General features: G+C 41.7%; 1 protein-coding gene across 1 annotated transcript in view; it reads left to right on the top strand.

The window, feature by feature from the left end:
• Positions 1-20,804, top strand: part of Enpp6 (ectonucleotide pyrophosphatase/phosphodiesterase 6) — an 81,941-nt gene that overhangs the window by 34,100 nt on the left and 27,037 nt on the right. Inside the window, exon 3 of the mRNA XM_048330752.1 lies at positions 13,353-13,464. Coding sequence (XP_048186709.1) covers positions 13,353-13,464 — 112 coding nt within the window. The remainder of the gene's footprint in view (positions 1-13,352; positions 13,465-20,804) is intronic.

Raw genomic sequence — 20,804 nt, 5'->3', positions numbered from 1 at the left:
TTAATGGTCATTGCTGTCCTTTCTCTCTTGGCTTTGGTCCCCTCCAGCCTCAACCTATAGCTCTACATGTGCTCATTTGTCTACATGATTAAGTGAAGTGAAATGGCATTGCTTATGACCTGGTTTTATTTTTCTTCTTCAACCCTCCTCTTCCTTCTTGACTCCCCATGGGACACTGCGCAGACCCCTTGATGAGGCCTGGAAATTTTCATTTCTCCAGTGAGCTGTGTTATGACACTTTGAGTCTCACCATTAAGTCAATATTTAGAAGTGCAATTTAGAAATGGCAGTAGTTCAAGTCTTCCTGTCAGTGCTAAAGCAACAGACTGACAAATTGATCAGTGGTGAAGAGTCCAACCTGCCCCACCACAAATCTTGAGACATTTCATGTTGTCTGTGGACCCTTGTAGTCCTGGCCCGTGGTACCATCAAATTGTGAAGGGAGAAAATGTGCTTCAGAAAAGGATTGCAGACTAAATTAGCCAGCAGCTGGTGCCTAGTAGTGTTCCACAAAGGATTAAAGCTAAGTATGGCTAGGTGCTGGGGGCTCACACTTGTAATCCTACTCAGCTACTCAGGAAACTGAGAACTGAGGGTTGTTGTTCTAAACCAGCCTGGGCAGGAAAGTCAGTGAGGCTTTTATCTCCAATTAATCACAGAAAAATCTGGAAGTGTTGCTGTGGCTCAAGTGATAGAGCACTAGCCTTGAGCACAAAAAGTCTCAGGGACAGTGCCAAGGCCTTGCGTTCACAAGACGCAGAACTGGGGGGGCGGGGGGAGAGGAGAAGCTAAGTATGTGTCGTTTGCAACCTTGATTCCTCTGTCCCATTCCTTCAGTGAGATGTCAAAGTAATTTTCTTGAAGGATAAAATGGAGAGATTCCAGGATTCACTGCATATTAAAGAGCAACCCTGCCCAGGAGGTGATCTTGAGGAGGGGGGAGCCTGGGACCAGCCATGAGGAGGAAGAGAAGAGAACACATGGAAGGAGTTTGAGCTCCTCACATGATCAGGGCTACATTATATAGTGGCAGTAGTTTTTAAGTTTATTCTGACAGCTCTCGCAAAATACCAAATATTAATACCAAAATATGAGTAAAAATGTCACTTTTTAAAAAGTCTAAGGTTAAGACTCTGGTATTCCAATTCTATATCTATCATATATATTGTTGTATTACTCCTGACATCAAGTGGTCATGAAAACTTGGCGATGACCATTCATCAGCTTCTGGGATGGTATTGGCCATGAGCCATCTCTTATACATCTTTCCATCCTGTGCAGGCCTAGAACAACAATAACACTTCCTATGCACAGAAATATGTATGCCACTGGTCTTCATTCCCTCTCTTTTAAAGTTGGGTTGGGTGGGAAATTGACAACTCAATAGGCATTTAATTCAGCTCCAACACAGCTTTAGCTGTTACAGATCAATGTGATCTCATCTGGGTAAATGAAAGAAATATACTGATGACTGGTCAAACTTCTAGATCATATACAACTTCTTCTTTCTTCCACAGTGGGTTCTTGGAGACTGTGTGTCAGGCTCACCTTAGATGCATACACTCTGGAACAGTACAAATCAGAAGTGCAGTCTCCATCCCACAGGATGGGAGTTAAGATGAATGCTCATCCATTGCCTTTATATACATGATTATCAAACATTTAGATAAAAACTAGATTTATAAAAACCCTGGAACTGCTGGCACTACAAATAAAAACAATCTGTTGTAGTCAATAAATTTCCCAGTAAAATTGTCCATTTGGCATTAGACTTTGAGATTTATATAATCATAGTACTGGAAAACACCTTAGTGTTTAGATTTCTGGTTCTAACACTTGTAAATTAAGAACTTCTGTAGGGAACTGACCAAAACTAGTCTCAGGATAGAGAGCTCGCTTAACATATATGAAGCCCTGAGTTTTATCCCCAGCACCTCAAAAACAATACAGATCTCATTTCAAGAAAATTACACTCAAACATACTGTATTTATTGTACTCATGTAATACATGAGATTACACTGATTAGGATTGCAAGAAATTTTTGTTGTGGTAACGCATTTATACCTATGCTACCTAATTGATTTTATTTATACTAGAAAGTGAATGTATTAAAAATTCATTAAGGTATAAGGGGAAAGCTGCTGCAAGTAATGTTGTCTGGCAAGGGTAGGTTTGAGTCAGAATTCAGTAAGACTCTGGGTTGAAAGCACATTGCATCATTTCCTTTGTCAGTAACTTTGGCAAGCTGTGCATCACTGGTGTTGTCTGTCTGTGTCAGCAAGAAAAAGATTACAAATTCACATTTCAAATGTGAGATTGTCTCTGAAGAAAAGAAAAAGATCTTCCTAAGCATTCTGCAAGATTTCTAGGCGACAACCACTTCTGTTGCAGAGACACCAAGGAGGTGTTGACTCTCTGGATTGCTACCTCAAGGAGCAATTCCTCCAGCAAAAAAGTTTTCTTAGCTGTCCAACCACAACCAATCTTCTTTTGCAAGATGGCACCATGGCCAAAAGAGCTCACAGTGTTTTCAGCAGTGTGCATTATGGTGATTAGAGAATCTTGAAGAGAAATCCAGGGATATGCTTCTATGGTTTACAAATCATGGCAAATGTTTTTCTTCATGAAACATCTTTAAAGAGTGTGGCTCAAGGCTTATGAGATGGACTCACAGAAGACACCATGATGAGAATGCGGGGAGAATGTATCAAGAATTCAATGCATATCCTAAAACATTAAGAAAAGTGAAGGAAGGTATAGGTTGGGAGGGATGAGTAAGGGGTAACATTGATCAAAATACACTGTTTTCATAAACTGCTTTGCTGAATGGAAACTCCTTTATACAACTAAGGATAATAAAAATAAATTAATAAGGCAACCATGAGCTAAAACAGATATAGGCTATGAAGAGAGCCTATATCTACCACTATCACTCTATATCTATCACTACCACTCAGTGAAGGAGACAGATAGCAATCTAATATTTAATCCAAGTACATGTAAAAGCACAACTATGGAAAGTCTACTAGTGAAAAGTGCATTGCATTATGGCATCACCTAAGGAGGGATCTGTTTTAGCCTGAGAGGGTTGTTTGTCAAAGGTTTCCCTCGAGAAGGCCATGAGCTCATAGCCCAGAGGGTGAGTGAGGTGGGGGAGTGGTGTGCCAGCAAGGAGGACTGATGAAGCAGCATGTGATAAAGTCCTTGAAAACATGAGGAAAAAATGGAATGCTCAAGAAAATGCAGGAGGGGATGAAGGGTGTGCTGTGAGCGACGCAAAGAGAGTTTGAGGGGTCAAGATGAAGAGCACATAGAATACATAAAGATATCCCTAGAGGATTAGAAGTCACTGGAAGATTTTGAATGAGGAAGGGACAGCATCATACTTCATGTCTGAAAGACTATCATGGATGCAAGTGGAGAAGTAATGGAGGCATAGGAATGGATGGATGAGGGGTAGACTGGCCAGGTAGGGCGTTATTGAATGGGCCTAAGGAAGAGATGAGTATAGCTTGGACTACAGTAGTGGGGTTGGTGAGAAATTGCTGATTGGAGACAAGTTTGGGCATTAAAATGACCAGGATCTGGTGATGGATTGGATTTATGATTAAGGGATTGGTCAATGACAGCCATGGCATTTATTTTCTGATTTGGATGGATGATAATTCTTCACTACCAGGTTATTAAGGAAAATGGAAGATAAGCAATTTAGGGGCAGAGGAGCATGAATACTGAATCATGAGGCAGGTAGTTCTAGAACTCAGAGCAGAGAGCTGGAGATAAGACGTGATTTGTTGAGGGCCGGGAATATGGCCTAGTGGTAAAATGCTTGCCTTGCATACATGAAGCCCTGGGTTCGATTCCTCGGCACCACACATATGGAAAAGGCCAGAAATGGTACTGTGGCTCAAGTGGCAGAGTGCAAGCCTTGAGCTGAAGAGCTCAGGGACAGTGTCCAGGGCCAGAGTTCAAGCCCCATGACAAATTGAAAAAAACAAAAACAAAAACCAAGAAAAAAAATGGCTTCTTTCTGTCTACCTACCTCCCCAGCTCACAGGATAGTGCAGAAAATTGAAGTTCACAGTTCATACAGCTAAGAAATATGTGAATTGGGCCACCGTCCATGGCTGTCTGACTCCAAATTCCACAGACTTCTCTGCTCTGGCACCTGAGTTCTAGCTAAGTCTAGAGAAGTCTTGGTGCTGCTAGAATATCAGCAGCCTTCAAGACTTGAATTGTCCAAAGACAAAGAAATGTGTTTGAGGTTCATATTTTCTATATTAAGCTAGTCATCAGAAGAGGATACAGGCTCTTGGGCTCTGGGGGAATGAAGAAAGCCCACATGGTCTAGATTCCTCCTAGGCCTCCACCTTACTCTTTGTTGGAACCAAATATCTCCTGGAACAAGGGGGTTGGTAGGCAGTGGTACCCAACAAGCCACTGTTGTGCCAGTCCTAAGCAGATCTGTGGGCTCCCTGCACCTAACCCAACATTTCAAAGGAGTTTTGCTATAGTGAATGAGAGCTTTGCCCCCTCACTGTCTGGTCCCCTGTTCTCCCATGCTCTGCTGGAGCTCTTGAGGAGCTGTAGAAAGGAAATGGAAAGAAATGAGGCAGAGCATGAGCTCTAATTCAACTTAGCCATTTAGTCACTGTGAGCAAACTGGGGACAGTCACTTAACCTCTCCATGCTCTACTTTCATCACCCTTCTACAGAATCGCTGATATGCACTTCTCAGGCTTGTTGGGCTTGTTGGATGAAATACACAAGCATGCAGTGGATGGACTGGAATATATTGTCAATAGCTGTAATCTGGCCTCAAGTTCTGGAAAGTGCTTTGATTTGCACCAATTGGATTGACTTCATATGTGGGAGTCTGACCCCAAAATAAAGCTATGAAGTCATACCAAGAACTCAAAAATTTGTACAAGAACTCAAAGGTGGCTGAACCCAAGGCCCTGTTAAAGTGTCAGGAGAATTGAGGTAAGACATGAGGGCCAGAGACGGACCAGAAGTGGGATTTCCAGGGAAGAGAGGGACCGAGGCAGCCAGGCACCAGCTCCATGGAGGAGAGAATAGATCCTGAATGTTTGATGTCTCCGGTCCAGGTCCAGAAAGCAATGTCCTCTTTGGGGAAAGAGGTTTTGCTGAGGACTGTAATGCGATCCAGAAGACAAGCTGATATCCTTGGTAGCTACCATCATGTGTTTCATCAGCACCAACATTTCTTCAAGCATATGTTTTGGACCTAAAGATTCTGTAAGAGGCATCCCACCCCAGAGCCACAATTCCAGTAGTGATTAGACGTGGAACTAGTGAGCTAGAGACTTTTTTTTGTCCTGATCCCAAGATCAGAAACCCATGCAGAAAGAAATTAAAGCTCTACCTTTGGCCTCCTTTAGCAGACCTCAAATTTGAGCATGACATTCTCTTTCTCTCACCTTTGTTTCCTAGGAGCCCTTTCGGTGCCCACAGGGTGATGTTCATCTGAGTTTCAAGACTCAGCTCTGAAGGACGAGCTGCTGCTTGTCTAACTTGTCCTTCCGGCATGCTCTCTCCTTGTGCACAAGGCCAGTCTTCAGCAGTGAGCTGCGTTCCAGTTCCCCTTCCCCACCCCTCCCTCACCCTTCTCTCTATCTGAAGAGAATTACTACCATCACCAGGGAGCCAGGCTCACCCTGGGGAAAAGGCCTTTGAGATCAAAGGCCATCCTTTCCCCCCAAAGACTTGTTCCCACAAGCTCTGTGCTTCAGATGTAGTTTCCTGGAAAAGGTTATGTGTTTCTATGAGAGTTAATTGGCTTAGCTGTTTTAATAAGCTCTCCTGAGACATGTATTCAACAGTTGCACACCTGTCTCACATCACATAAAATGCAGCTCATAGGAGTTATTGTTACAAGATGTGTCAAAGTTGGCAAGCAGGAGTCACACTTGGAAGGCGAGCCCTGGGCTCTGGGAAGTTGAAAGAAATGTGATTTTTATGGTTTGAACTTGGTGGTCCTTGGAGAGGATTACCAAAAAGCAAGGCACATTAGGGAAACATTGGGCCTGGTAGAACCTTACCAGAGCTCAGAGATGTGATGGGCTGGCAAAGTGGGAGACCTTGGGACATGGCCTTCTCCCAGCCACAACCCTTGTAGAAAAGATGGGGTTTGATTAAAGATCACTGGCCGTGGTTGTGAGAGCTGATAATTGCACAGAGATGTCCTAGCTATGGGCATCAAACACATTGTGAACAGCATAGTTGTCTTTATGTGATTTTTTTTACTCTTCATGTCAGTAAAGTCTTGTGGAAAAAATCTATTAAAATGATTTTCTGATGGGTAAACATTGTTTTGAAGAAGAAATGCATTCAGACTTCTTGAATTGTTGCACAAAGGTACATGGACACCATGATAAGACTTGTTGGTTTGTCCTTATGATTCCTTTCACTATATTTCCTGCTGAGTATTTATATACTGCATTGTTAGAGAAAGCATATGGTGGGAATCTCCAGTAAGAAGGTAGACGCTAGACGAATGGTAATTAAGGACAATTCCTTTCCAAGTTCCCTGGGAATGACGAGGAACAGAGTGGAGTAAAGGGAAAACATACCCTCACAGTTATCATGAAGACAAAATCTTATTCTCAGGTTAGTAAAGATCACTAATGCGGACTCAGAAATGCATGCTTCTCTGTTGTGTTGGGCTGATCTGTGATGCCTTCACTGGACCAATCTGCATGTTCTCTGTGAAGCCATCAAAGTGGCCTGGAGGCAGCAGCCTAGAGGTTGGGCAATGCTCGCCCACGTTCATGTTCACAGAGAGAACTTGTGGCAAATCCAGAAAAGGAACCCACGGACTACTGATTACAGAACAGCTCGTGAATCCACAGCCCTCCCCCTCCAGTCTGCTGATTTCTATCCGATAAAGACAAAGCAAAACTAAATGCCCACACAAATCCATTAGGAATAATTAACTTTTCTGTCTCTAAAACCAGCAACTCTATTTACTTCATAATTCATTATATTGCCAGGGTAATTTTTTTGCTGCTCTTCCTTTGCCTGTCATTGATTCATGGCTGGGTTTTGACGTTAGTGATAAGATGACGTGTTTCTCTTTTGAGAGTTCACTTTGGAGAGACCAATAAATTAGAAGTGTAATTGCTTCAGTCTTAGGCTAGTTGGTTGTTCATTCTGTTCCTTTTAGGGACACATGGCCCTCCATACCTTCTATCCAAATTAATGGTGCCTACAGGACTTGCATTCAGAACATCTCTGATGGGTTAATATGGGATCATTGTTTGGTTAAGATAGGCTCATTGGCTCTTGGATCATCTGAACATATACTAAATGATAATGCCCTATTGGCTTTTTGTTGCAGGTTCTTTCTCTTTTGGGTTTGGTGTTTTCTGGACATTACAATTCCCATAGAATGCACCTCCTATGGTATCTTTTCCTAGCTTGGAAGTCAAACTGAGATCCTAAATATTTCCAAGAGCCAGGTGTGGGAGCTCACACCTGCAAACCTAGCTACTTAGGAGGCTGAGATATGAGGATCAAGATTTGAAAAGAGCCTAGGGGAAGAAAGTACATGAGACTATTATTCAATTAGCCACCAAAAAGCTGAAATTGCAACTGTGGCTCAAGCAGTAGAATACCAACCTGAGGCACAAAGTCAAGGGAGAGTGTGAGGCCCTGATTTCAAGGTCTAGTACCAGCATTAAAAAAAAAGGGGGGAGAGCTGGGGATATGGCCTAGTGGCAAGAGTGCTTGCCTCATATACATGAAGCCCTGGGTTCAATTCCCCAGCACCACATATATAGAAAGTGGCCAGAAGGGGCGATGTGGCTCAAGTGGTAGAGTGCTAGCCTTGAGCAAAAAGAAGCCAGGGACAGTGCTCAGGCCCTGAGTCCAAGGCCCAGGACTGGCAAAAAAAAAAAAAAAAAAGAAAAGAAAAAAAAGAAAAAAAAAGGATTTTCAAGCGCAAGAATAATTTTAAGGAAATAGTTTAAAGGCTCCTAGCTTTCATATTTATTGCTAAAATAATCCTCACTGAAAATGTGTTACTACTCTTCTTTATATAAAAAAAAAGGATGACTCTCATTCACCTATCTCACAACGATGCATTGCTGCTGTCATTCTGGCAATTTATAAAAGCCCCAGCAGCAAACAGATGGCAAAAATCTCAGAAAAATGAGCAAATCTAGTGACAGTGTAACAAAACTTTTTAAAATGTAGCTTCCAATGCTTACTGTTCAATTATTTAAGAAAAATTTAATTATTAGTTGAGATATTTTAAATTTTATTATACGTTACTGAGTGAATTTTGACAACGACTTAAATGACATTAGTGCTTCTATTTTCATCAGCTTTCTTAGAACTCCCCTCCCCCCTACTTTTTTTTTTTTTCTGTACTGGGAACTGAACCTAAGGAAGGCTTTACACATGTTAGGCAAAGACTCTACCACTTAAACTATACTCCCAGCTCTGTGTTTTTAGTTTGTTTTTGAGGTAAGATCTCAATAACTTTACTAGAATCAAACTCATGATTCTTCCATCTTCATCTCCCAAATAACATTATAGGTGCGTGCCACCATGTCTATCTTTTATTTAAGAAATATAATTAGAATTGACTCTAGTCTTATCTCATTCTCAAGAGCTTTCTATTGGCCCATGGACATATGAATTAATTGTTAAAGAACAACTCTGTTCCTATCAGCAAGAGGCCAACTTCTAATAAAATATAATTTTTACATTCAAAATTATTTGCCAAAATGTGGGGTTCTTCTATTTGATATAGCAACAGGCTAAGCTGTTTGAAGCTCATTGTCTGTATTCATGTACACATGACAGAGATGTAGAGAGAGGTGGATACCGGTATCACATCTCTAGTTCAGCTAAATGCTAACCTCAAAAGCAGGAGTTGGGAGGCTAATACCTGAATACACCTTTGCCAGAATCATAGGATAAGAAATAAAGGAAAAGCACTTTGATACAATAATAACAACAATCTAAATAAAACATAGTCAGGACCCTTCAAGAAGAAGAGGACTAGTAAACATTCCACACTTTCAAATGTGATAGCAAATTACTGCATCCTAGAGATAAGGAGTGACACATAGGCCTTCATAAAGACGAAACTGGGTTTTGAGACACATTAATTCCTGAAAAAATCCACTATGGGTGGAGAGTGGCTTGCCCTCAACTTAGATGCCCACTATAATCCAAGACTCCTGCTTTTAGATGGTAACAAGATATAACTATTAAATGATATCTAAATTTTCCAGAAAGAATAGAAAGTAACCCTAAATAGAAAACAAGGCCTAGCCTTCCAAAATCAAGAGAAACAAAACAGACAATAGATTCAAATCTATTGGTATGAGATATTCAGGAAGTATAAAGAAAGAACTAAGGGAAAAATGGAGACTTGAATTAGTAAATAAAAATCTTTTATGGGAGAGAATTCTAGGACTAACAGAGATATCCAGGCAAAATGTGGAGCAACAAAAAGAATAAAAAGGCAGAAAAGCACGCAAAACACATATGAAACACAATGCAAAGACCATAGAAGAAGAGAGATGGAAGGAGACAGAAGTAGTATTTGAGAGAAAATAATTTTTTTCTAAAATCTACAGCTACATCAAATAATAGATTCAAGAAGTTCTATTAGCTGGGTGCTGGTAGCTCATGCCTATAATCCTAGGTACTCAGGAGGCTGAGATCTGAGGATCATGGTTCAAAGCCAGTTTAAGCAGAAAAGTCTGTGAGACTCTTATCTCTGATTAACCACCAGCAAACCAGAAGAGGAGCTGTAGCTCAAAGTGGCAGAGCACTAGCCTTGAGCAAAAATGCTCAGGGACAGTGCCCAGGCTCCAAGTTCAAGCCTTACAACCAACAAAAGAAGGAAGAGGAGGAGGAGGACAAGAAAGGAGGAAGGAGGAAGGAGGAGGAAGAGGAAGAGGAAGAAGGAGCAGGAGAAAGAGAACGAGAAGATTTTTCATATGAATAATTATGACCTCATAACTTCAAGATGGGTGCCACAGGTCCAGAGGCTATGTCTTCTTTATCTGAATTCCAACCTGTAAAAGATGGAGAGGCAGTGCCAAGTAGTACAACTTTATCTTTCATGAGGAAGAAAAGCTTTTCACCATAAGTTCTTTGTAGATCTCAGTAGATCCTGAGTTCAGTTCCTCAGGAGATCCCAGAACTTGGCCACCTGAGCATTTCTGGCCATAAAGAAACCCAGAGAATGAAAAGCTTATTGTTTCCATAGTAATAATAGATGGAAGAGAAGTTCACCAAGATTTTAGTTTAGCTCTCCACCTAAAAGTCTACTACACAAGCCACAAGAAAATTAATCTTTATTACCTTTTGTTGTATTTACTTTTTTGGAAGGACATAAATATGCTTTAAATATTTACAAAAAAGAATTTCCTCTTGCAATATTAGCCTTTTGTTCTACTTACAATATTATATCAATAAATATAACTGGCATCATTTTCATGCCTGTGGGGTATTTTGCTAAATGTATATACTGAACTATACTGCAATTTTTAGAATATGTTCTTAGAAGTGTTTTGCTAGAGAAAGCATGTATATAATAAAAATTATCTTAATATTGCCTAACAACCTATCCCCAGTGAATGACAGTGACACAAGAATCCACTTTAAGATCTATGCCTCATATAGTAGTCCCCACTGACCCAGTGTTCCTTTCCATGATTTTAGTTTTCTGTGGTCAATGGCTATTTTCTATAAATAAGTCATAAGTTTTCAGGGATACACCATTCTCAGTAGTGTGATAAAATCTTGTGCTGTCCTATTCTGGCTCATACAGGACATGAACTATTCCTTTGTTTAATGTGTTCACACTGTATATGACTCCGTGCTTCATCTTTCTTCTGCTCTGACTTCTGAGAATAAGAGAAGAGGGGGCAGAGAGACTGAGAGACTGAACCCACTCACATGCCTCTGGTTCTCCTATGGCATGTTGGGTGAGTCATAGCCATGGCGCAGAACCCTTGCTTTAAACTTGGGGAACATCTGTTAACTCATCTACTGGAATGCTAAGTCCAGTTAGTCTTTGTGTGTCATAGGATAGTGAAATGCCTATTTCTTTTTTTTAAATTTTTTCCAATTTTTTATTATCAAACTGATGTCCAGAGAGAGGTTACAGTTTCATACGTTAGGCATTGGATACATTTCTTGTACTGTTTGTTACCTTGTCCCTCATACCCCCCTCCCTCCTCCCACTTTCCCTTTACCCCCCTGAGGTGTTCAGTTCACTTACACCAAACAGTTTTGCAAGTATTGCTTTTGTAGTTGTTTGTCTTTTTTTACCCTGTGTCTCTCAATTTTGGTATTCCCTTTCAATTTCCTAGTTCTAATACCAGTATACACGGTTTCCAATATACTCAGATAAGATTACAGAGATAGTATAGGTACAACCACAGGAAAGTGATACAAGGACATCATAAATAATAGAAGCTACAGATACAGATGGGACGTTGAAAGTAGTTACAACTGTGATATAACAATCGTTTCCATAACATGGAGTTCATTTCACTTAGCATCATCTTATGTGATCATAAGGGTATAGCTATTGGGCTCTTGTGATGCTCTGCTATGACTTGCCTAAACCTGTGCTAATTATTCCCAATAAGGGAGACCATAGAGTCCATGTTTCTTTGGGTCTGGCTCACTTCACTTAGTATAATTTGTTCCAAGTCCTTCCATTTCCTTACAAATGGGGCAATGTCATTCTTTCTGATAGAGGCATAAAATTCCACTGTGTATATGTACCACATTTTCCTGATCCATTCGTCTACTGAGGGGCATCTGGGTTGGTTCCAGATTCTAGTTATGACAAATTGTGCTGCTATGAACATTGTTGTGCTGGTGGCATTACTGTGATTTTGTTTGTGGTCTTTTGGATAGATGCCCCAAAGTGGGGCTGCTGGGTCATAGGGGAGTTCTATATTTAGCCTTCTGAGGAATCTCCATACTGCTTGCCAGAGTGGCTGAACCAGTTTACATTCCCACCAACAATGAAGGAGGGTTCCCTTTTGGCCACAACCCTTCCAACAATTGTTATTGTTAGTTTTCTTGATATATAACATTCTTACTGGGGTGAGATGGAATCTCAATGTTGTTTTGATTTGCATTTCTTTTATGGCCAGTGATGTAGAGAACTTTTTCATATGTCTCTTGGCCATTCTCATTTCCTCATCAGAGAAGTCTCTTTGTAAGTCTTTAGCCCACTTGATGAGGGGGCTATTGGTTCTTTGCGGTTTTGTTTTGGAGGAAGGTAATTTTTTTAGTTCTGCATATATTTTAGAGATGAGGCCTTTGTTCATTGAATGTCCGGTAAAGATCTTCTCCCAGTCTGTGGACTTTCTGTTTATCTTGCGAGCTATGTCCTTTGCCCTGCAGAAGCTCTGCAGTTTGATGCAGTCCCATTTGTCCAACCTTTCTTTGATTTGTAGCCTTTCTGGGTCATTGTTAAGAAAGTTCCGTCCTGCGCCAAGGAGCCCAAGTGTTTCTCCTACTCCTTCCTTTAGTGCTTTCAGGGTGTCTCTTTTGAGTGAAATGCCTATTTCATAAATATCTAACGAATTAGATCCTTCCAACACTTGATTCTAGAACAGGCAAGGCACACTAGAAGACTTCATAGATTTTTTTGTCATATGTTATTTATTTTAAATATTTTATTGTTATAAAGGTGATGTACAGAGGAGTTATAGTTACATAAATCAGGTAAAGAGTACATTTCTTTTTGGACAATGTTACTCCTCCCCTACTCTCTCCCAGTTGAGACTTCATAGTTTTGAAAAGTACATAGAAAACAAACTTTAATGAAGATATTTCTATATGTTTATTAATTTTTACTTTGTTTCCATTATCAAATTATTAGTGTCTCTGCCACAGGCCACCACTCTTGCACAGGAATGACATTTAAGAGCCTCTGCTTCAGTGAGGCAAAAAGTAGAGTTAAACGCATCACTTATTCATAACAAGTTATTTTTTTGTGTCAATAATGAGACTTGAACTCACAGCCTCCATAATCTCACTAGGTTTTTTTATTCTTGGCTGGTGCTTTATCACTTGAGCTGCCAAATCTCTAGTCTGGCATTTTGCTGGTTAATGGAGACAAGAGTCTCTGGGATTTGTCTTCCCAGTCTGATTTTGAGCTGAGATTCTCAGATCTCACCCTCCTGAGAAGCTAGGATTATAGACATGAGTCATCAGTGCCTGGCTAAGCAGTTCCTGAAAATGAACATCATTTTCTTTAGACTAATGATAGCTAGTCTCTTACATCAGCTTCATAACCCTACCTTAAAGAGTAATCATTTACCATCTTTTTCCTTCTTAGGCTGTGAAGTTGAGATTCTCGGGGTCAGACCTACATACTGCCTGGAATATAAAAATGTACCAACGGATATCAACTTTGCCAATGCTGTCAGTGATGCTCTAGACTCACTCAAGTAAGTGTCCCAATCCTCGGTCATACCATTACTCTGGTTCCCAGCACCCACAATGGGAACTGAAGTGTATTAAGGGGCCCCAACATAGGTGAAATAAGGTTTTGGATAGTTTTTTTATGGTGACTCTTGGCTACTACTAGGTTATAATTTTTTTTTAAATTTTTTATTATAAAACTGATGTACAAGAGGTTACAGTTTCATACGTTAGGCATTGGATACATTTCTTGTACTGTTTGTTACCTTGTCCCTCATACACTAGGTTATAATTTTAAGAAAGTAATTTCAGGCAGGGTACTCTGGAAATGTTGAATTAAGAGAAAGGCAATCCCCAAGATTTTGGATCTGTTTATTTTTGTGTGTTGTTGGACAACAAAGAAGTACCAACATTTTCCTAATAATGACTTAGTGAGCAGTTGCATTTCTATGACATCAGGATTAGGCAAAAAGGTGATGTCTGTGAACAATGAAGTTTTGGGAAATTGCTGCTTCTACCCTTCCTTGGAGAGGTACAAAACACATTCACATGTTATTCACATGGAAGTTTTCTCTCTTCTCACATGGAACAATGACATAAGATTTGAAAAATGTAGAAATTAATAATGCTGCTCTGAAGAGCACACATGAATCTGTCAGAGAAACTGATTACCAAATAACTCAAGATAAAGTCTTAGGTTACTACCAGAAATCACTGGAAAAGGTCATGCAAAAGGCAGCCCAGCTCAGCACGGTGGTTCATCTTTGTAATCCTAGATACTTGGAAGGCTAAGATCAGTAGGCCAGAAAAAAAAAAAAAAAAGCTTTGAGATTCCCCATCCTAACCAGTAAATGGGAGTGGAGCTACATGCCTGTCACCTAAGCTATGCGGGAGGCTGAGAACAGGAAGATGGCCATTCCAGACCAGCCTGGACAAAACAGTTTGTGAGACATCATCTCAACGAAGAAATCAGGTGTGCTGGCAGATGCCTGTCACCTCAGCTACACAGCAGAAGGGCAAAGCAGTTGGATATCAGTCCAGATTGGCCAAGGCAAACTATAAGACCTTATCTAGAAAAAACAACAACAAGCAAAAACCAGAGTAAAAAGGATTGGGTTGTGTGGCCCAAGTGGTAGAGTATCTTTCTAGCAGGTGCAAATCCCTGAATTCAAATGCTAGTACCACCATCAAAAACAAAGCAAAAGGAAACAAAAGACAGGCCAGTGGAGAACCTGCATTAGAAGTCAGAGGCTGAGGAAATGGTGGGGTCTCAATTTTCCAGGGTTGGACTTGAGGTCATCTTGGCTGCTGAATGCATTTCTTAAAAAAGTCAAAGCAGAAGATTAATAGTGATCAGAGTGTAGGAACCTGGGCAGGACTTTCATCCTCCAAAAAAAGGAGTATAGTTTGTGGCTGGTCCAGGGAGAGCCAACCCATGCTAAACACAGTGGGCAGATCACCAGCCCTAACCACCTGAATTAACTCTGAGGTCACATGGCCATTTTGAATTTTATTCTTTCACTTCCCTTTCTACTTCAAGCTGCAGGGTCAGTGGCAGCTATCAAAGGAAAAAGGAAGTCTTGCCTCCCTTGACTTTGAGAACGCTCCACTTCCATGAAATAAGGGGCAGATTCCAGGAGAAATACTCTATTTTTTGTGCCAGTCCTGGTGCTTGAACTCAGAACCTGGGTCCTGTTTCTGAGCTTCTTGTGCTCTAGCTCTACCACTTGAGCCACAGATCCATTTGAGAAATACTTTTAAATGAATGTTCTTTACATGTTTTACAAAACACATGTTCTATATGATCTTGCTTCTTATACTCCTTCCTTCCCTTCCTTCCTTCCTTCCTTCCTTCCTTCCTTCCTTCCTTCCTTCCTTCCTTCCTTCCTTCCTTCCTTCCTCCCTTCCTCTTTTTCCCTCCCTTCCTATCTCCCTTCCTTCTTTCCTTCCTTCCTTTATTTCTTTCTTTTACACTGCCTGGACCTCAACTCAAAGTCCCACACTTGCTCAACTTGCTTGCTTGACTGGCACTTGAGCTATGTCTCTTAACCTGGCATTTTTCTGGTTATTTTGGAGATAGAGTCCCTGGACATTTCTGCCTGAGCTGACCTCAAACTCTAGTCCTCGAGAGCTCAGCCTCCTGAGCAGCTAGGATTATAGGCTTGAGCCATTAGCTCTAGGCTTACATTGCTTCCTTTTCCTTGATATGACACACTAGAATATTTTGTTGCCATCTAGTTTACACACTCCAGGCAGAATAGGACAACATGAACAGCAGATGCACAGAGTTGGGACTTTGGAATAACTCAATGTCTAACCGATGCGGTTTCCAACATATCTACAATGCTACAGTTCTCTGCATCCCACTGCAGGCCAAATAGGAAAGTTTGGAACTTACAGTTGTCATACAAATACCAGAAAATTACCCACCAGTCTGTTGCCAGCATGATCTCTTTTCCATTTATCTTGTCTTGAGGCTGAATGGACTCTCTCTTAGCTACAATAGAGTGGTTCACAGGTTCAAAGCAGGGGCTCATAGACATAAGAATCTCAGGTCCACACAGGCTGAGATGCTGCTAGTGCTAAGAACCCTTCAGGGACAGCAGAATGCTGGAGGAATAAGTGCTTGGCTCCTCTTCCTCCTCAAAAAGGTTGCTATTTTGCACAAAGGGTTATTTTGGTTTGATTTTTCCTTTGCAAGCCACATGACAAAGTAATGGAATGCTGGAGAATGGCATCTTTATTTTGGTAATCAGGAGGGTGTGTTGTAGTTGTTGTTGTTGGTAGTGACGTGTGCATAGTAGTCAAGGCATTGGTCTCCTTTAGAGAAAAAGGCCGAGAAGAGCTGGCAATGTGGAGAGGTGGTGCCAGTCCCGGTCTTAACATGGTGTGAGAGCCCTGTTGCCTAGCTCAGAAGTGTTCATGTTGACTTTGGTGTACATGGCCATGAGCTTTGGATACCATTCATAGTACACAGCAGGAGTGATGGTCCTGGAGCTGGTTAGTGAGAGCCTGGGCAGGACTGAATCAGACTGATGCAACTGCCTTATGGCCTTATTTCGGTCACACTGAAAGAGTTAATGGGGCCAGCAGAAACAGCCCCTTTGAATAGTGTGTGTGAAAAAGAAGGACCTTATCTCAAAAGACAGACAGCACTTGAGATGAGAGAGGAAAGCCAAGAGGAAGTGGAATAGGCCAGCTGTGCTAGTATGGAAGTAGTGAAATGATTCCAACCCTCCCCAAAAGGAGACATACTTTCTTTGACCAAACTTGCATTATTACAACATTTCTCATTACTGTCTTACAAAGCAAACTAAAACCTGGAGGTTGTAGGTCAATTATTTTTCAGGAGTCTAAGTCTTTGAGAGTTTCTAAGTCTAGTCCTCTTCAGGAGTGAAGTAAACATGACAAGGTGCCCAGTCCAGAAGAGGCTGACACAATCAAGAACTCTGTCTGTGGCAACATGCTCGCAATGATGTGGCTCACAGGAATCATTCGTTCTCATGGAAGGTGTGCTTAGGCCAAGTCCTGTAATTAGTTATCTTTCTATCAGATAGCCCTGAGTGAAGAAGCATGAATAGAATGCTATAGCTTACCTCCTGGTTTCTGCTCAGATTCCTAGCTAGGATTTGAAGAACACGTAAGAGTTTTCACACCAATGTCCAAACATGAGAACACATTTTTCCAAGTCAGTACTATTTACAACATGTAAACATTTTGCCAGGAGAATGGGACAGGAGGTACATAGTCCTTGATAGAAAGTAGGGGAGACTATTAACATTGTGGACATGGTGGCTAATGTCTATGATGCAAAGTACGGAGGCAGAGAGATAAAAATCAGAGTTTGGGCCTGGGAATATGGCCTAGTGGCAAGAGTGCTTGCCTCATATACATGAAGCCCTGGGTTCAATTCCCCAGCACCACATATATAGAAAACGGCCAGAAGTGGCGCTGTGGCTCAAGTGGCAGAGTGCTAGCCTTGAGCAAAAAGAAGCCAGGGACAGTGCTCAGGCCCTGAGTCCAAAGCCCAGGACTGGCAAAAAAAAAAAAAAAAAAAAAAAAAAAATTCAGAGTTTGAGGTCAGCCTAGGGAAAAATTTCTCAATAACTTGTCTCAACAGATAAACCGAGCTTGATGGCTCAAGTCTGTAATCCCAGCTATTTAGGAGGCATAGATAGAAGGACTGCAGTCTAAGGCTCACTCTAAGCAAAAATAAGACCCTAGCTGAAACCTAACTAAAGCAAAATAGTTTAGGGGGTATAGTTCAAGTGGTAGAGTGCCTGGCTAGCAATCATGAAGACCTGAGTTCAAAAACTAGTACTATCAAAACGAAGAACTACAACAACAAAACCCCCACTTAAACATGGAGTCTTATCCAGAGACATTTAAACAGGCCCAGATAGGTCAGTCATGTTTGACCCTGGCATTGCCTTCCAAAGCTCATAAAGCTTTCCAGAAACCAGTCAGATCTTTTCAAGATGCTACTTTGCACTTAGACCACTTCTTAGCATAGAGGAAAAGAAAAGGGATAAGAATGGATATTTTTTATTTTTTTTTAAGAATGGATATTTTTTAATACCATTAGTTTGGGGCCTAATGATTTTGTTTCCATTAACCCATTTCTTTCTTTCTCACCCACCCGATAACATAGATGTTGCTCTTCCTGTCTTACAGAAAGGCGGCACTAATACTCTGAAAGTTAAACACTGTGCCTTGGATCTCACAAGGCAGTGGGTTGGGGGGTGGGGGTAGCACTCAGCTCTTTCCACAAGGGCATAGTCCTTACTCTCCTGGGTCTCGCCTGCTTGTGAAGCTTCCATCCTCCTACCAAGTCTGTCTGCAGTAGTCAGACAGTGAGGAAAAATGGAGAGACGCCTGTTTGAAATGGGCTTCTTTGGGAATGTCCAGGGCCTGGGCTTTTGCAGAGCTGGGGTCTCTCGAGCCTGCTCAGTACCTTATGCAACCACTAGCAGCCACACCTTGTGCTTCCTGTCTTCTGCTCCCACACGGGGACTCAGCACTTAGCACCCTGGCATGTACTATTGTCCTGTCTGACCAAAATGATGGCTGTTTGTGATGCACAACTCTGAGCCCATCCTCCCGGAGCTCTGTTTGCAGGGCTTCCATGACTCAGTGAGCAGGAAAAGATGCCTGGTGTGAAAGCCAGATTAAGCTGTAAGAAGCTCCTGGGGGGTGAGGAAGGTGCGAGGGAGGCAGCCAGAGAACCCTGCCAGCCTCCTCCATCCTGGCCCAGCTGGTTGACCATGATGCCTCCTCACCAAAGGGTGGGTTGGGAACTGGGCGGGCTGTGGGACTGCAGGTATAGCTGGTGAGCACAACTCCAGAGAAGTCATTCAACATCCAGAAGCTCAGGGGCTGCTGCAGTGGAAAAGGATGAACAGATGACAAGTCAGCAATTTCTACAGGGAAAGTGTCTCAGCTGTCTTGGCCTTCCCCTTTCTGGACTAAGAAAGGAGGGGTGAGAAGGTAGTTTAGGCTCAGCTGAGCCTGGGTTCCTCTCTTTCCTCCATCTCCTGTGGCAGGGAAGTAAAAGCAGAGGGCATTCCTTCCCCTTCTCTTTTTCTGTGTAGCAAGCCTTCTGAAAACATCAACCCATTCAATGTCCAGTATAGGTACTGGATAGACTTTTTGGGTGGAGACACTGAGGTTTAGAGACTTCTTTTGCCATTCATTGGAGCCCACCTTGTTAGTGAGAAGAGAAGAGGGAATGGGAATCAAGATTTGTGCTGTTCCAATGCCCATTAAGCGGTAATTTTTAAGCTGGGTATAGGGGCATACACCTATATCCCAGCAATTCAGGAAATGGTGGCAGGAACATTAAGGCCAGCCCTTGCAAAGTTAAGGAGACTTTATCTCAAAAGAAAAGTAAAAACAAAAGGATTGGGAGCTCAAGAAGTACAGCATTTTCCTAGCATGCTCAAGGCCCTGAGTTAAATCCCTACTGATACTAAATAAATAAATAAACTATAATAAATAAATAATTGAGGGAGGAGGAGAGGGAGGGATGGAACAGAAAGGATGAAGGAAGGGAACAAAGGAAAGGATTTTCAAAATAAAAACTTCATCATGTATTTATTACATCTTTTTCTGGAACGATACCAACGTTCAAGTCACTTTACTACTAGAGGAGTGAGGAGAGTGCCCGGCTAGTTAGAAGAACATGAAGATCCATACCCAGTCTTTGCAGTGTTGGAGAATAGGAAGCCTTGAGTATTGTTAGAGGCAGAAGTGCCTAATTGTACAGAGGATAATAGGACTAGAATTTGGATGCTGGGTGATGGTATCTCAGGTCTTCAATCCTACTTACTCAGGAGGTTAAAATCTGAGAACCATGGTTTAAAGCCAATCTGATGGGGAAAGTCCATGAGATTCTTATGACTGATTAACCAAGCCAAGGACTGGCAAAAAATGACTATAATTTGGGGATTGCTTTCTCTGTCAGATCAAAATATTTTTTATCTTATTGGGTTCCTAGCAGGTAACAGCTAAGTTTACAAAGTCTGAACACTAATTAAGTAGTTAGATCCAGTGTCTTTTGGGCAAGTTTTGTGGGCAGTGCTCTGTACAGCACTGCAAAGACAGAAATCACATTAGGCCCTTATTTCTAAATGTTGCTCTATGTTCTAGCATTGTCAGCATTCATGTAGTGCTGATTTACACAATATATCACCTGACTAGCTGGCCACACTTCCAGCACTGGGCTTGTTTGTGGGGAAAACCTTGTTTAATACAAAGGTGGCTTATAACATTGAGGCCTCTTTGAAACAAGTCAATAATAATCCCTATAAATTTCTTCCCTTCTCTCTCTAATTCCTCTTTATTCATAACTCACTCCTGTAAGCAAAATGGATGTGACATTACAACCTTGGTGGGGTTTTTCCTTGTTTGTTTGTTTGTTTGCTTGCTTGCTCTGGGGTTTGAACTTTGAGCCTGGGCACTGTCCTTTAGCTTTTATGCTCAAGGCTGGCACTCTACCACTTAAACCACAGCTCGACTTCTAATTTTTTTTTTGGCCAGTCCTGGGCCTTGAACTCAGGGCCTGAGCACTGTCCCTGGCTTCTTTTTGCTCAAGGCTAGCACTCTGCCACTTGAGCCACAGCGCCACTTCTGGCCGTTTTCTGTATATGTGGTGCTGGGGAATCGAACCCAGGGCTTCAGGTATACGAGGCAAGCTCTCTTGCCACTAGGCCATATTCCCAGCCCCTACTTCTGATTTTTTTATGGCTAATTGGAGATAAGAGTCTCGTGGACTTTCCTACCTGGGTCAGCTTCAAACTACAATCCAATCCTCAGATCTTGGCCTCCTGAATAGCTAGGATTACAAGGGTGAGCCACCAGTGCCCAA

The sequence above is a fragment of the Perognathus longimembris genome, chromosome 21, assembly GCF_023159225.1.
Source record: "Perognathus longimembris pacificus isolate PPM17 chromosome 21, ASM2315922v1, whole genome shotgun sequence".
Taxonomy (NCBI): Eukaryota; Metazoa; Chordata; class Mammalia; order Rodentia; family Heteromyidae; genus Perognathus; species Perognathus longimembris.
This window is presented reverse-complemented; position numbering and strand designations above follow the sequence as displayed.